The 16,575-nt window shown below is 41.0% G+C and overlaps 1 protein-coding gene and 1 long non-coding RNA gene across 3 annotated transcripts in view; one reads left to right on the forward strand and one right to left on the reverse strand.

The window, feature by feature from the left end:
* The window catches only part of scube3 (signal peptide, CUB domain, EGF-like 3), a 66,942-nt gene extending 51,039 nt beyond the window's left edge, over positions 1-15,903 (forward strand). For both annotated transcript variants that reach the window (XM_027018088.3, XM_027018089.3), the window contains 13 exons: positions 3,269-3,391; positions 3,669-3,785; positions 4,660-4,758; positions 5,026-5,142; positions 5,685-5,843; positions 6,110-6,313; positions 6,870-7,031; positions 7,351-7,518; positions 7,896-8,057; positions 8,575-8,772; positions 11,847-11,999; positions 12,131-12,210; positions 12,628-15,903. In XM_027018088.3, the coding sequence (XP_026873889.1) occupies positions 3,269-3,391; positions 3,669-3,785; positions 4,660-4,758; positions 5,026-5,142; positions 5,685-5,843; positions 6,110-6,313; positions 6,870-7,031; positions 7,351-7,518; positions 7,896-8,057; positions 8,575-8,772; positions 11,847-11,999; positions 12,131-12,210; positions 12,628-12,780 (1,895 nt within the window). In that variant the 3' untranslated portion in view covers positions 12,781-15,903. The remainder of the gene's footprint in view (positions 1-3,268; positions 3,392-3,668; positions 3,786-4,659; positions 4,759-5,025; positions 5,143-5,684; positions 5,844-6,109; positions 6,314-6,869; positions 7,032-7,350; positions 7,519-7,895; positions 8,058-8,574; positions 8,773-11,846; positions 12,000-12,130; positions 12,211-12,627) is intronic.
* On the reverse strand, positions 6,545-7,556 carry LOC145652787 (uncharacterized). Its single transcript, XR_014119037.1, has 3 exons — positions 7,422-7,556; positions 6,842-7,023; positions 6,545-6,716 (listed from the first exon to the last, which is right to left on the reverse strand). It is a non-coding gene; the product is annotated as an uncharacterized LOC145652787 (long non-coding RNA).
* Positions 15,904-16,575: the final 672 nt, after the last annotated feature.

The following is a 16,575-nucleotide window of genomic DNA, read 5'->3' on the forward strand; positions in this document are numbered from 1 at the left end:
TAATATTTGGTTGCCTCAGGTAAGGTTGGGGTTGGGGGTTATCCACATTATGGTGAGGTAGACTTGGGAGTGAACAGATATCTCATGTTTGTTCTGCATCAACTGCAGAGCCTTATCCTAAGCACAAGCTTGTATGTTTGTTTTTGAGGTAAGCACGTACTTTCTAGACCACCTATTGTATTCCAGATTTAGCGCATTTGTTAGTTATTACACCCTTTGTTTACCAAATCTATTATGTTGGTGTGAGCCAAACGGACAGCATCATTGATGTATCATTTTAACTCAAATGGTCTACTCTGCAGTTCTGCAGGAGGTAGTTTTATATGCTGTGGTTAGTGCTGGTCATATTTTCGTGAAAAGCAACCTCAGATGCTCCAAGAGGCAAACTACCGGATGAATCGTGTGGTGAAGTCGGTTTGTTATTGATAGTTTCCCACTTCTACTGCTCAGAGAAAATGGTCCCTCGTTGAGTCAGAGTCAGAGAATTGAATATATCAACGAAGGCCGTCTGAGATGACGCCACTCGCACATTTCAGCAATAGCCAGTTCATCTGAAGGCTGTCTCGTCTCGCCTCGTCTCGCCTCGTCTCGCCTCGTCTCGCTCATCTTGCTGGTGTGCAAGACCAGACGATGAGTGAAATGTTTATGGACCGATTAAAAGTGCTTGGACAGCAGCGGCCTCTGATAGCATCAGAACGATTCAGGGAAGTCTGGGGAAGGCGTGAGGAGTGGTTTCAACGAGGCAAGTGTTGCCGTGGCAAAAGCACGGAGTCAGCCAAGCATCGCTAAAAAGCCCTGCTGTGAGGAATGGGTCATTCCACACGTCTGTCCATACTTGCCCCACCATCAGATTTGAAGTGGACTCACGGGGGTGCTGGAGAGTGGTGCAGTTTTCCCGTAAGAGGCCTGCCAGTACGGAGAAGGATGCAGACAGAGTAAATCGCTGGGAGACAGAGCCCCCCCCCCGACAAATATTTCTGTGCAGATCTTTTATCTTTTGTCTTTTTCCTTTGACAACTCTCAGTATATCCTAATTTTGTTATGGGGGGTTTAAGGAGTTTATCTTCAGTTGTACTCTAAGGTGATCCTCCATTTGACTTGGGAGGAGTGGAGGGAAAGAGTGTCTATGAAATCCTTTATAGGCTTTTAAAATTGCAGCCAGGCATTTGATTAGGTTGATGTGCTATTTATTATATGCCGCAAAAAATGCTTCCCCTGTAGCTGCATGAATAACGCAGTGGAAATAACAGGTTCACATTTCGGGCCTAATTAAGCCTCACAAATACCTGAGATGTATTTATGACCTAGCTTTGAGTCTGTGCAAACAGTAAGCATGTGGAATTGTGATATGCTGTCACGCCATTGCCACTCCCACGCTTACACAGACGTGTGCGTACACAAAACGCATTCACACACGGACCTACGTGCTCACGCAGTTGCACTTGCGCTCAGCCTCTCTTCCTTTGTCTTCTTCTCACTCACCTGAGTTTGAACTGAGGCATGTCCATGCAAGAGGAGGAAGAGAAGGCAGCTATTAATGTTTACTGAGAAAAATACGAGAATAAATGTCACTGACGCGTCTTCCTTTTGTGCTGACACACACACACTAATATGCACGCGCACACACGCACACACACACACACACACACACACACACACACACACACACAAGGTCAGTTGAGGTGTCAATCAAACAAGCGTTTTTCTTTCTCGCCCTCCTTTCTGTTCCCCTGCGTCCAAGATTAATGAAAGCTCCGAATGCAGATGGCGAGAGCGGAAACGCAAAGTCAAAGGTTTTAGTCTGGAGTCAGCTGAAGTCTGGAGGGAAAAAGTGAGGAAAAGCAAGAGAAAACAAAGGAAAAGGAGACTAAAGAAAAGGAGAGTAGCCTAGAAAGCAAAAGGTCCTCATCCATTACATTCCGACCCATGGTCTCTCGCTTCCTCTCTAGGCTTAAGCTGATGCAAATCCTTTGATATAATTCAAGTCTTTTTACGCCTCGACTTCAGAAACACTCAAACCAACTCTCTCTGTTCTCCCTCGCTCTCTCTCCGTTTCTCTCTCCCTCGTTTTCTCTGTCTCCCTCTCTCGCCTTCCTTTTTATTTAGCTGCCATCTGGTTTGCTGTGTGCAAAAGAGTGATTGCGGTTTGCTCTTTCCTCTTTGAGGGGCAAAAAACAAAGGCCGTAGTTAGGGATAGATGAGGAAACGCAGCCCAGTGAAAGCACCCGCACGCTGGCACGCCATTCAGAAAAGGCCAGTTGAGTCAAGGTGGAAAAGCGATTACTGACAGTGTCAAACGATCCCAGAGAAGTGGCCGCAAACCCCTCGCCGCTGTTTATTTTAGATTCTCGGGGAGCCTTTTTATGTCTTTATTTGATGAATGATCTTGCAGCACCGAGGAGCCAGCATTGCCTCTCTCCAGCATCATTAAGAAAAAGTGGCCATGCCTTCATGCTTTGGGTTTTTTCTTTGCAGGAAGCCAGACGTTTGCAGTGTAGAGGCTGACCTACCCAACAGCGGAAGGTTGGACACTTACAGAGCATGAAGTCTAGTCCTGTTTGTAGAATCTGTCTCAGGGCAACCGTCTCAGGGCAACTGCCATATTTGCAGACTGCAAGGGTACACATTTATATTACACCATACATGTCTGCCCAGGCCAGTGTGTCGCCATCATATAGGTCTGCACAGGCCAGTGTTTCACCACTGTATAGGTCTGCACAAGCCAGTGTGTCATCACCGTATAGGTCTGCACTGTTCATTGAGTCACTACCGTATAGGTTTGCAGGGTTCGGCGGGTTCCCTGCTCCAGCAGGTCACTTATCTAGTAAGAGGCTCATTGTTTGCATTGTGCCTCAGACCTGTCAGAGCATTGTTGTGGCCATCTAAGACCAGAACAGGGATCCCATGACCCAAACTGAAACTGCATCATGGGGAGCTCCAATACTGGCAGCTGTGCTGTCAGTCACAGAGCAGCACACTGGGAAGCCCACCTTGAGGTTACAGAGCAGGGCATCCTAAGTCTTCGCAAAGTAATGGCCTTTATTTGATAGTGGGGTGAGAACATTCTCTGTTTCAATGATTCATTTGTTCATTCATTCATTCATTTCATTTCATTTCATTCATTGACTGCTTGTGTGGTGCTGCTCCTGAGCTGTGGCCTGGTAACAAAGGAGGGATTGCAAAGGAGCCAATCGTATCAAAAGAGGGATTGCAAAAGAGCCAATCGTATCAAAGGAGGGATTGATGTCACCCTTGTTGTGGTTTCCAGATATTGATGAGTGCAGTATAAACCGTGGTGGCTGCAAATATGGCTGCGTGAACACGCTGGGCAGCTATGAGTGTACCTGCCCACCTGGATACAAAGTGCACTGGAATAGGAAAGACTGTATTGGTATGTGTACAACACTGACACCTAGTGGCAGCGAAGTGTTTAAGGAGTTTAAGGGTGACAAGTGGGTGTCACTTTTTGTATTATTATTTTTATTATTTTGTCTAATTTTGTTATTTGTTTACAGAATAATTTTTACTCTTTAATACTGAATGGTCTGTAATAATTAAACCTAAAATATATTGCCCAATTTGCACACTTACCAGTTAGAAATTCTCAGTGTATGTTCTCTGTGTGAGCTTTGGCTGACGTACTGAAGGGCCATTTGTGATCGTCACAGAGGTCGTGAAGTGTGCATCCAGCACGGTGGCCCCCAGAGCAACGCTGTCCTGCAGCAAGACGGGCAAGAAGGAGAGCTGCTCTCTCACCTGTGCCTCAAAGGCTCATTACCTGGCAGGTACGGCACCAACGACAACAGCGTGCCACACAAATGACCGTCACGTGGTGAGATGCAACAGGGGAAGCTTTGCTGTCTGAATAGCTGTTTGTATAAAGTAAAATATACAATATACACAGGGTCACTGGTGTTGGGGAGAGGTACACAGTGCATGCACTGCTGGGGGGCCTCGATTACAGAGGGGGTCCCCCAAGGGGGGGATCATAAATTTAAAAAACAATAAAAATATGATAAAACAAAAAAAAAATTCCATCCAGCCTCTTGTGAAGGGACCCTAGAATTTTGCATGGAGTGTACTGCTACACACTACACTACAGTATAAATATAGGGCTAGGTTTATAGGGCTAGGTTTCTAAACCTGTACAGGAACTTTCAAGGTGCTTTCTTTAAATCATATTTCACGTCTTGTTAAATAAATAACACCACATTTATTTATGCTGTTTTCTTTTTAGCTGTACTGGGGTTTTTTTTATTTTTTTAGCTAATTTAGGTAACTGGGCCTACAAGTAACAAATGGAAATGCTTGCATTAAATTTTAATGAAATTCTATAAAATATTATTCTAAAAGTTGCCATGTTAAAGAGTAAAATAACATCATAAATCTAAAAGTGGAGTGACATTTTTAGCCAAAAATTAATTAATTTAATTCGACTTTAATTGCACTTTTGAAATTAAGTGAAATGACCATTTATCTGAACTTCTAAATACTTGCCCCATTTAAGTTGCTATGGCAATTTAGGTTGTATGAAACCAAATAAAAAATAAGCATGTGTCCAGATAGATAGATAGCTAGATAGATAGATAGTCTTGATGCTAACAAACATTGACCCATTTTAACTCTTGTGTAAACTGTTTGCTCTGCCTTTTACTACAGAGTCGGACAGCAGTTACTCAGTCAGCTGCGGTGTCCCTGTCCCCGTGCGAGGCAAGGGCTCCGGCCGAGTGAACACCAGCGCCAGCCAGAGCTGCACAGGTACCAGCCGAGAAACAGGCTTAGTGCCTGCTTCACCTCTTCTCCTGACTTAGTCAATACTCAGAGAGGTAACTGTATAAGAGCAACTGCTCTCGTCTGGGAGCTCCGAGTCCTTGAATTCTCAGCCCTTGGTGAGATGCGACAGCGTGATGTAACGAGTTTGATTAATGTGACTGGTTGCCATAGCGTGATGTAATGAGCTTGAGTAATATGATTGGTTGCATGTGTGTGGCAGAGGTAGGCATTGCTTCTTTTGCTTGTGTGTAGAGACTCTGGCCCCTCCAGTGAAGCAGACGGCCTCTGTCCGAATCAAGAACGCCAAGTGTCACCTGCACCCCAAACTCAGGGGACGAGCTGAAGATGGTGGACGGCAGATTGGGCCAGGTAAATGGAACTAGGCCCTAGAGAGGAACCCAGACAGAAACTGAACAGAGTGTAATATGAGGGCACATCACAGCAGAATTAGACTATCATGGTCTGGGTTATGAAATATAATGTTGGATATTTACGCTGCAGTGTGGGTTTTTGCAGAAGTCCCTCAAATCCCATACGAACAAAATAAACTGTAAACAGCCTTGTTCAAAATAACAAGAGTCAGCCTGTGACAGCGTGTTTTTATGTTTTAGAAGGCATAATGCAGTCATAGTGCCTACACAGGCTGCAGTGATGTCATCACAGTGTGAAGTTTTGTTTAGCTCACTCATTCCTAGTACGTATTCTGTAGACTGTGCCTTATTGCTGCAGTATTTTTACCCCATAATGAGAGATATAAGTAAAGAGCTGATGTATCATCTCTGCTGTTTTGGTAACTGAAATTCCATGAAATAGTAAGAAGTAACTAAAGACCTCTTTCTTGAGCTAATAGGTCAGTTTCTTTGTGTTGCGAGTTGCGAGATGGGGATGCTGACTGACTGTGTGGACCACAGGGGGCCAGCTGTGCAATAACTGCCAGGTCACCTTCGTTAACCTGAAGTGCAACTCATCCAAGAAGCCTCGAGGTCGGAGGACACGTAACTCGTCTAATAAAGAGGTCACCCGCATCACACTAGAGCTGGAGGCACAGATTAAACCTGGGGACACCACCGGTGAGCAAACAGGATTATACACCAACTCCCCACAGGTGGATAGTTGTATTTTCACTATAGTTTAGCTGAAATATGACTGGTAAGTAAGGCATATACCAGTACAGGGTGGGGAACTTCTGTGCGCAGGGTTATGTGTGTGGGAAGCTCCCATGTGTAGGGCTGGGTGTGGGCGGAGCTCCTGTGTACACAGCTGGGTGTGGGCGGAGCTCCTGTGTGCAGTCCCTCTAAACAGCACCCCCTGTCTCTGCTCCTCCCCACCTGTGCAGGGAGCTGTGACATTGCCTGCCTCAGGAAGCAGATAGAGGACAAGATGAATTCCTCCATCAGGGCGCTGAAGAAGTCCATCAACCAGGAGCGCTTCCTGATCCGCATGCAGGGCCTGGAGTACGAGGTGGCGCAGAAAGTGGCACACACCGCCGAGCGCCTGGAGAACTGCGGCCCGGGGCGGGAGCGCGACAGCGGACGCTGTGGTAGGCGCCTCCCCTGGCTGGTGGGGTAGGAGGGGGGGACCTGCTTTGGCTGTGGATGGGTGTGTGCTGGTGGGGGTGGGAGTTTTGTGGTGGGCTAAGGAGCAATTAGACTGGAGGAAGTAACATTCATCAGGGAATGTGAATGCTGCCTCATACTATAGGCTCATATATCATTAGAAAAACTGGTCATCTAGACATAAGTCATATAGAAAAACTGGTTTATATATGAAATTGGTTTATTTCTGCCAGACCGCTGTCATAAAAGAATATGAAACTAATGGCCAATGTAAAATCTTTGACCCAAACATACAGAAAGAGGCTACTGCTTTCACTTGTAGATCCAAGCATTGTGAAAACAAAAATTGGTTTGATTTCCCAAATGGCATGTCTGCTTACAAACCCACTGTAAAATAGAGAAAAGGGGGCAGAAATTGTTGCATATTAAATATCAGCTAGCCATATAATAATGGATTGGGTACTGTAACTCATACTTTAAACAATGCACACAGTAATTCAGTTAAAACTCACTGTTTCCCCCTGCTGTCTGCTCTCTTAGTCAGATGTTTGCCTGGTTCGTTTTATCATGGTGAGATGGAGCGCTGTGTCCAGTGCCCTCCTGGAACCTTCCAGGAGCGGGAGGGCCAGCTGGCCTGTGACCTTTGTCCTGGTGGAGATCGCCACGGCCCACCGGGGGCCCGCAACATCACTTCCTGCTCAGGTAACCACGACAGTCAGAACCATAAACAGTTTTCTGTCTTGGAGTATTTATTCTTACTCTTATTTTGCAAAATGAAGCACAAAAAACAAAAGGAGCCCATATGTTATAGTAGAAGCCCTATAAGCATTAAATGTGTCTAAACAAACACTAGAATCTGTTTATAAGGTTTGGTCATAAGTTGTAATAAAGAACTGAGGTGTAGACTTTAATGAGTCATGTTTGAACTGAAGCTTTGGGGTAAGCTTGCACTGCTGTCTGACTCCAGGTCAGTGTTTGAGCTGAAGCTTTGGTTTAAGCTTGCACTACTCTCTGACTTCAGGTCAGTGTCCATCAGGCTACTACTCCAGTGACGGCTTCAAGCCATGCGCACCATGTCCGCGAGGCACGTACCAGCCAGACCCTGGCAGGACCCTCTGCTTTCCCTGTGGGGGTGGCCTCGACACCAAAAGAGAGGGAGCCAGCTCCTTCCATGACTGTGAGGTCAAAGGTCAGGCTCGACATTGTTTTGGTTACTGCATGGTTTTAAATAAGCAAAATGCGGTATTAGCTGGAGTGCAGAAAGTGATTTTTGGATATAAATGACTGGGACAAGCCCAGAAGTACTGTGTGAATGAAAACAACAGAAGGAATGTTGCATGCGTGAATAACCAAAACTGCAGCATTTACAAACAAAAAAGAAGGAATGTGGCTACTTTACAGAGTTTAGTGTGTGAAAGCATCCATTGTGCTCATTTGCCCTACCCTCCTTTGAAATTCTTACAGGCTCTCCTGCTTGAATGGCAGAACACCCAGCCAATCAGGATTTACTAGGTTCACCATTATGTTTTAACATGCACTGTGTTCATTCCATGTACCCTCCTGCAGTGTCATGTCCGCCGGGACATTACTATAACACCTCTGTCCATCGCTGCATCCGCTGTCCTGTTGGAACCTACCAAACAGAGTTCAAACAGAACTACTGTATATCCTGCCCTGGGAACACCACGACTGACTTTGACGGTGCCACCAGTGTTTCTCAGTGCAAGAGTAAGCCGCATCTGACTTGGTGTCACCACCAGCTCTGCTCCTGGAGTAGTCTCTGTGGCTCGTTGTGTTTACCCCTGCAAATGAACAGACATGTTAGCAAGGTTCATGCTGTGTCAGATAGCTTCAGCAGGGGAAAATCTGTCAACTCGCACATTCAAAATTGATCTAGAGAATTGTCCAGATGGAAAACATTAAGGTTTTATATATAATATTCTAAGAATACAGGGTCTTAAAACATGTTTGTTATATTTATTTCTTTATTTAAACTGTATGAAAGCTTGAATGACTTGACCCAGTGATATCTGTTGGCATATTAAACATCTTCATTTAGTGATTTCTCACTTACTTGCTGTCTCTGTTCTAAGCCAAATTTAAATGATGGAGTACTGCATGTCCAGATAGGGATGCTAGCAATATGAAAAGAACTAAAAAAGTTACATTCATTCATTCATTCATTCATTCATTCATTCATTCACTCTCTCTCTCTCTCTCTCTCTCTCTCTCTCTCTCTCTGTAGACAGGGAATGTGGAGGTGAAATCGGAGAGTTCATTGGGTACATTGAGTCTCCAAACTACCCAGGAGACTACCCTGCCAATGTGGACTGCATATGGACCATCAACCCGCCCAGCAAGCGCAAAATCCTCATCGTGGTGCCTGAGATCTTCCTGCCATCTGAGGATGACTGTGGAGATGTGCTGGTGATGAGGAAGAACTGTAAGTGTCTGAGATGGTGGCTCAGAACAGCACCGTCTGTTGTGTATTATACTACTACTACTAATAATAATCTTTATTTAACTTTCATACAGTAAAAATGCATCTCTAACTGCTTTTCAATGCAAAATGAAAAAAACCGGGAAAGAAGAAAAAAATATTAAAAAAGCAAAAGACTATAAAAATAAATAAATGCAACAAAAAGGCAATGGCAGGAATGGGAATAAGCTATGTTTATAATAGTTTAAAAATCCCATGAAAAAGGTATAAACAAACATACCATAAAAACACAACAAATAACATCAACATTCTGTACCAGGAAAAATAAAGGAAATTAAAAAAAACTATTTAAATGCTAAAAAATATGTCTTTAGCTGTTTAAAATCAGTGACAGAAGGAGCCTGATAAATGTTTATTGGTAATGTATTCCAGATCTTTGGTGCATAAAACACTGCCTCTCCAATCTTATTAAGTTTCATGCATTGAATATGGACAAAACTAGCACAAGATGATCTTTTATGACCTGATCTGTCAGAGATGTAGGAAGGTGCTAAACCATTAGGAGGTTTGAAAACTAGCAAAATAATTTTAGTTGATTCTAAAGGAAACAGGCAGTCAGTGCAGTGATACTAAAATTGGTGTAATATGATTTTGTTTCCCAGTCTGTGTTAAAATTCTTGCTGCTGCATTTTGCACAAGCTGTACTTTGCTGTACTTGCAGGAAGTCCCATGAACAATGCACTATAGTAGTCAAGTTGAGAAATAAGAAAAGCATGGATCAGTTTCATAGCATTTTGTGGATATAGATGGAGTCTCACTTGTACTATATTGTCTAAAAGGATAAACTGCCTTTTTGGTAATATGAACATGTGAGTTAAAAGTAAAATCAGAGTTTAGAATTATTCCAAGATTCCCAACTTTAGTTTATTTTGCCTGTAGAGCCAAATTTCCAAGTCTTTCACACATTATTTACTTCTTTGCTTCACTACTGATTACACTTATTTCTGTTTTTATGCTGTTCACCTAACAAAGCCTGACAGATTACGTGCAGTATTGTGTGGGGCAGTGGTAGCTCAGTGGTTAAGGTACTTGACTTGTAATCAGAAGGTTGCTGGCCAAGCCGCACTGCTGCCAAGTTCCCCTGTTGGGCCCCTTAACCCTTAATTTCTCAAATTGTGCTGAGTCATAATTGTAAGTTGCTTCAGATAAAAGTGTCAGCTAAATGCTGGAAATGCAAAATGCGTTGTGCTACAGATGTATGCAATTGTGTATTATCCACAGAACTATGAACATTTATTCCATGCTTCTTGAAACCATATTCAAAGAGCTTTGTGGTACACAATAGCACATATCATGCTTATCTGACATATTCACCCATATGAAATACTGTCTTCCATATGTAGAAAATCAGTTTAATATAGTTGTGGGTTTTTTTTTTTTTTGGTTTAACCAAGTTCTTAATTAAGAAACATTATTTGGTCTATTGTATCACATGAAACAGTTAAAGCCAGAAGTATCACCAGTGCCAACACCACCTTGATCAACATCTGTTCTCAAATCATTTACTACTCTCACTGATGCTCTTTCAGTGCTGTGATTTGCTCTGACGCCATAGTGGGTGTTTTAATGGATATTGTGTTTATTTCAGAAATTTTAATTATTTTACTCAAAATTGGAAGAATCAAGGTTGCTTATTCATTAAACGGCTGTCTGTCGAGAAAAGTGGCTGCTTCAAAAAACTAATGTGCAGTGTCTAACACACTTAGTCAAGGGCTATCAAATTCTGTCTCATTAATATTTAAAAAATGAATTTTCTTTTGTTTTGTTTTGTTGTTGAAGAGAATCTGTAACTGGTATTTTGGGGGTTATAAAATGTGACTGATTAGTAATGATTTTTGTATTAAAAAATAATACAAGTTCATTATATTTTGATGTCAAAGCCTAAGTGAGATTATTGGATAGCTAAGGATTTAATGTTATTAATGATTTAAATAAAACTCTAAGGTTTTGTCTGAGATAATTTACAAATTGTGGAAAATGTCTCTCTGTACCACATTATTATTTTAATATGATTTTTAAGAATTCCATACTAAGAAGTTTATTTTCCTACATTGCTATTCTCCTTTGATCCAGACCCATTTCATTTACATTTAGCTGATGCTTTAATCCAACAAAAAGATTACAGTTAGTGAATTATGACTGAGTACAACTTTAGCAATTGAGGGTTAAGGGCCCAACAGTTGCAACTTGCAGTGCTGGGGCTTGAACCAGCAATCTTCCAATTACACATTAAGTACCTTAACCACTGAGCTACCACAGCCTAAGTAAACAGCTCCATACCCACAAGGTCAAAGTTCTCTTACTCTGTGTTAAATAACCATAGGACAGCATCCAGGATTACAGAACAAGCATCTCAGTGCAGGAGTGGTGATTGTATATTTATGGAATTTAGCCAAAGCAATTTACAATTATGACTGATTATAGCTTGAGCAATTGAGGTTTAAGGGCCTTGCTTAGGGGCACAACAGTGACAGGGCATGAACCAACAACCTTCCAATTACAAGTCAAGTACCTTGAGCACTGAGCTACCACTGTGCATTGAGAAGTATTGAGAAGCATTTGATTATCCATTTGTTTTTCCATGGTATTTTTGTGGTGAAAAACTTCTTTTTTTTTCTGGTGCAACACAATTTTACTGTTAAAACCGCTGACCATATCATGCAGTCTTGTGTTAATAAGGATCTTGGTGCAGGGCACTACTAAAAGCAGCTGCTGTCATTGTATTAAAATATTTTCTCTAATTTTTTTTTCTGTCTTTAATGTCATCAGCAGAAGGCATACTAAAAAACACACAGTAGCGATCTAAGATGGTGACATCCAGAATTCCATTTATGTTAATTCTGTTCATTTTAGATACAAAGATATTCTCCCACAAATTTTGTTCAAAACCACCCAGTATTCTTCATTCATCCAAGCTAGCAGGAATTAATACTTAGTTCATTCAACTAGTCAATACAAAATAAACCAAGGCAGAGTTTGAGTCTTATACACATCTGTTTGGATTCCGTTGCCCACAGGGTCGGTGACCTCCATAACCACGTACGAAACGTGTCAGACATATGAGCGTCCCATTGCCTTCACGGCACGCTCGCGACGCCTCTGGATCAATTTCAAATCCAACGATGTGAACAGCGCTCGAGGCTTCCAGATCCCTTATGTCACATATGACGGTAATGCTAAAGAGGCTAACCGGAAATGTATAATCAAATACTGCTAACTAGGTGTTAATACATTCCATTCATAAGTAGCCAAATTTGTATTTTGGGAGTAGCGTTCCTTACGAAGGTGTTGTCTGTTTCAGAGGACTACGAGCAGTTGGTGGAAGACATCGTCAGAGATGGAAGGCTTTACGCCTCTGAAAATCATCAAGAGATTCTCAAGGTTAGATCTACTCTATGGCAATTGCGACAGCAATGAAAAGAACAAGACCTAATATACTAGTGAACAACAGATGTGTTACAGATGCACAGGATCTTAGTTCTCAATGTTGAATGTATATATACGGTGTCCTCGAAATTATTGTTCTAAGCATTTTATTTATTTATCAATGGCCAGTTTGACCGGCCACAATGTGGTCTTCATAATTTGATGAAATATTTAAACCATGCTTCAGGCAATGATTCTGCCTTTTTATTTATTCTTGCCATAGGCCTGTAACAATCCCTTTATTCTACACCTTTTATGTACACTTCACAGTTATAAGGTGTGTTTATACCTTAGCATTAACTAGCAGACTCAAGTCTTGCTTGCTGTGGATTCAAGTTTGGTTTATTTGTCATACATTGCATTTCATTTCAGGATAAAAAATTAATCAAAACGCTGTTCGACGTGCTGGCCCACCCCAACAACTACTACAAGTACACGACGCGGGACTCAAATGAGATGCTCCCACGATCCTTCATCCGCCTCATCAGCAGCAAGGTGTCAGCCTTCCTGCGACCGTACAAGTAGCCGGAAACTCCTCTCAGCCTTACTGTTACCAGGCCTCAGTCTGCAGGATTGCAGTGCATGTTTAACAAAAAAAAAAAAAAGTAAAAAAACAAAACAAAACAAAAAAAAAACCAAAACAAAAAAACCCCAGGGGGACAAACAATAATAACAAAACAGGCAACCACATTTAGCAAAACTGCAAATTTACCAGCTTTGAGAAATAGCACATTATACACATCCTAACATCTGGCTTTTTTCTCTCTTTGTATTTTTTTTTTTTTTATCTGATATTGGTTCATCAGTTATCAGTTCTCTAAGATAAAGGGTTATATGTGTGTCGATTGAACCATTAAATTTGACATGAGGGTTTTGTGATTCGGGGTCCTCTTTATAAATTCATCACCACTGTGTTGTTGTGTTTGTTGGTAATTTGTTTGCATTTGATGTGGGTGCTGTCATTCTCGGTTGTGAGATGTCTCACGGAATATGACACATTCTGGTGGCGAAAGGTCTAATATATCTCATACTTTGTTAAAGGGACTTGGTGTAAATGGAACCACAAGTCCAGTTATGTTGAAAAACAACAAGAGTAAGTACATTTTTTTAATGGACAAATGTTCATATCTTACCCCACAAAGACGAAGGGCAGATGTGGAGTGGAATATGAGATACATTTTAAAAACTGTTGTATGTTCACACCAGTTATCACAAACCACCCACTGTCAAGATAAATGTACCAGATCTTCAGTTTTTGTATATCAGTATCCTTAACATGTCCTCATCACTTAAAACCTTTTTACATCATTCATGCGTTCCGCAATATTAGTCTTGTAATATTCAGCTCTTAGAGCTTCGTTAGCCTTACTACCATGCTGTTAAAACAGTACATGTACATGTATGTTCTGTCTGTTCAGTTTGTATTGTTGTCAGTTGCATATTCATTTATTACCTTATATTCAAGTTAATTTAACGAGCTGTAGAAGATGTAGTGCATTATTTTGAGTTTTGAAAGGAAAAAGTTATAAACTGAATTATATGGCTGGACTTAAGAAACAATGTGTTAGTGAACCCACGTGGTTCTGTGGAGGAGTGAGACCGATGTGGTGTTAGTGAACCTGCCAGGTTCTGTGGAGGAGTGAGACCGATGTGGTGTTAGTGAACCTGCCAGGTTCTGTGGAGGAGTGAGACCGATGTGGTGTTAGTGAACCTGACAGGTTCTGTGGAGGAGTGAGACCGATGTGGTGTTAGTGAACCTGCCATGTTCTGTGGAGGAGTGAGACCGATGTGGTGTTAGTGAACCTGACAGGTTCTGTGGAGGAGTGAGACCGATGTGGTGTTAGTGAACCTGCCAGGTTCTGTGACGGAGTGAGACAGATGTGGTGTTAGTGAACCTGCCAGGTTCTGTGGAGGAGTGAGACAGATGTGGTGTTAGTGGACCCACGTGGTTCTATGGAGGAGTGAGACAGATGTGGTTTTTTTGCAGGACATGCAATTGCTGCTTCTTCAAAAATGTCACTTTAAACCTGCTCTACTACGTTCAAGTCTTTAGAATTTCCTCCCCTGAAGGCCCTTGAAGGGAAATTCCACCCAAAATTCTTTTTAAAAAATAGAAAGAAAATACCTGTATATATTCGTCTCTATTGTCTTTCACTGATATACAGAGACAAGAAGCGTTGCTGACTGCTTCATGCTTGTAGTAGTTCAAAACACCTTTTCCCACATCACATGACATGAGTAACTGGAAAGACATGGGGAAAAAAGACTGGTGAAATTACCCATTACTTCACAAATGGCAGATTTTGCAGTAAATAACAATTTTGATTACAAATCCTTCATGTACACATTATAAAAGCATTATGTGTGCCTTATGAATGTGTTTATTTCGATGTTTCCTCCAGATAAAATGTTACTGTTGGCAAAAATGCTTTGTAGAGACTTTTGGTTAAAAAAAGTCCAACAGTTGACAGCTGTTAACCTTTCAGATCTCTCTATGGTAATCTTTTTTTCCTTTGTATATTGTAAATATGAAATAAACAGACTAATGTTGAGTCAGAGAGCTAAGGCCAATTCCAAATAATGTCCTACCATTGTATTTAGGGGTAATTTCTCACATATTCCTTCACATCAAAAATCCTGCCTCAATCCCTCCATCACAAGGAGGATGTATTGAACTTGTTTTGGTATGTTAAGTATATGTTCAAGTGTCAGACTGTGTAATTAAAGATAATATTTCTATATATATATATATATATATATATATATATATATACACACAATACTTTTTTTGTAACATTGACATTACAAATATATTGATATTTTGCCCCGATCTCACATCCAAAGACTGCCCTTGCGTTAGAGCCCCCTGCGGACAGACCCCTTCCCAACTGTGCAATCACCTTTGTGTCCAGTATTATTTTTTTAATGCAGCAAAACCCAAGACTATTTGAACAAGAAAGTAGAAAAAGAGATGTCTTCATCAGAAATAGGCATTTAATTTGTTCTGTACATTTTCCACCCACCAAAAATTCACTAATATGAACATCTGACTTTTGAATTTTATATAATTTGAGTCTTAATTTGATATAAAATTGACATATAAATGGTTTACTCATCTCTGCTAGGATGAGGTATATAAAACTTTCAACTCTGTCATATAAAGCTTTTCAGTGTTAAGTTCAATTTCTTGCCTTTTTTCTACAGTGCTGCTGAACCTAGAGAACAATGGTTTTTTTCCCTTTCTTTTGCAAAATGGTCATTTTGTGAAATAGCTGAAAGCTAAGAAAAGTTTTGTGGCAAATTAGCTGACGTTCTCTTCTTGTTTTGAGAGTTTGGAAAAAGAACTGCAAGGTTACACTTAATAATGCATCAGTTTATGACTGTTAATTTGATTAGTTCTGAATATTCCTGCTGTGATCCAGATTTTTACCAAATTCCTGTAAACCCTTCAGAAAACCAGAAACAAGTTTTTTTTCCCTTTTCATTCTTTTTTGGTTTTGCTTCATTGCCTTTGCCACAATGTTTCATTGAGTGGGTAATGGTATTTGCACTTGAAAATTGTTAATGCTCATGTAAAAATGTCTGGATTTTGTATTGTCTTTATAAATGAAAGGAATTGGTGTTCTTAAAAAATGTCTTGTCAGATCATTACTGTGTTTTCTTTGATGTTGTAACAAGGCCCACATAAATGACAGCACCTGCATCTACACTTTTCAATAGCAAAATGTGCATAGCACCATGCAAACCATCTGAATCTGTTTATGTTCCGCTGCATATCTTCAACTTTAAAAGTGTTTTGGATGAGATTTCTCTGGTTAAAGTTAAAACCATTTCATGCCAACAGAAAACACCATGGTGTATTGCTACTGCAGTTCAAATCCAAAAGAGAGAATGCAGCATGGCTGAACGCAGGTGGCATAAAGCAAAACCTCTGATTCACAAAGAAATATTCAAAGATTGGCTGTCTGATTTAAATACAATAATATGGAAAGCTAGATGATCCTTTTTCTCTTCACAGTGGTTGACAAGAAATTCACAGTTGACAAACTAACAAATTCATACTGAATCAGTATCAACTGAACTATGCAATGAGTTTGCATCCTTGAGCCTTTGTCTTCCCCCATCATCATGTAAAGTTATCATGCTTAAACTGTCCCGGTTTAGTGCTTTTAACAATTACATTTGAATCGATACAATGAGTTACCTCAAACTATCCACTTGCAGCCTCCCGATCAGCTTATTAAAGAATGTTTCACTCAATATCAGCTGACATACTTCACATGGTAAATACCTCAAACACTTCTTTTGGGGCATTTTCTT

Source organism: Electrophorus electricus, chromosome 21 (assembly GCF_041902795.1).
Source record: "Electrophorus electricus isolate QZ-2024a chromosome 21, ASM4190279v1, whole genome shotgun sequence".
Taxonomy (NCBI): domain Eukaryota; kingdom Metazoa; phylum Chordata; class Actinopteri; order Gymnotiformes; family Gymnotidae; genus Electrophorus; species Electrophorus electricus.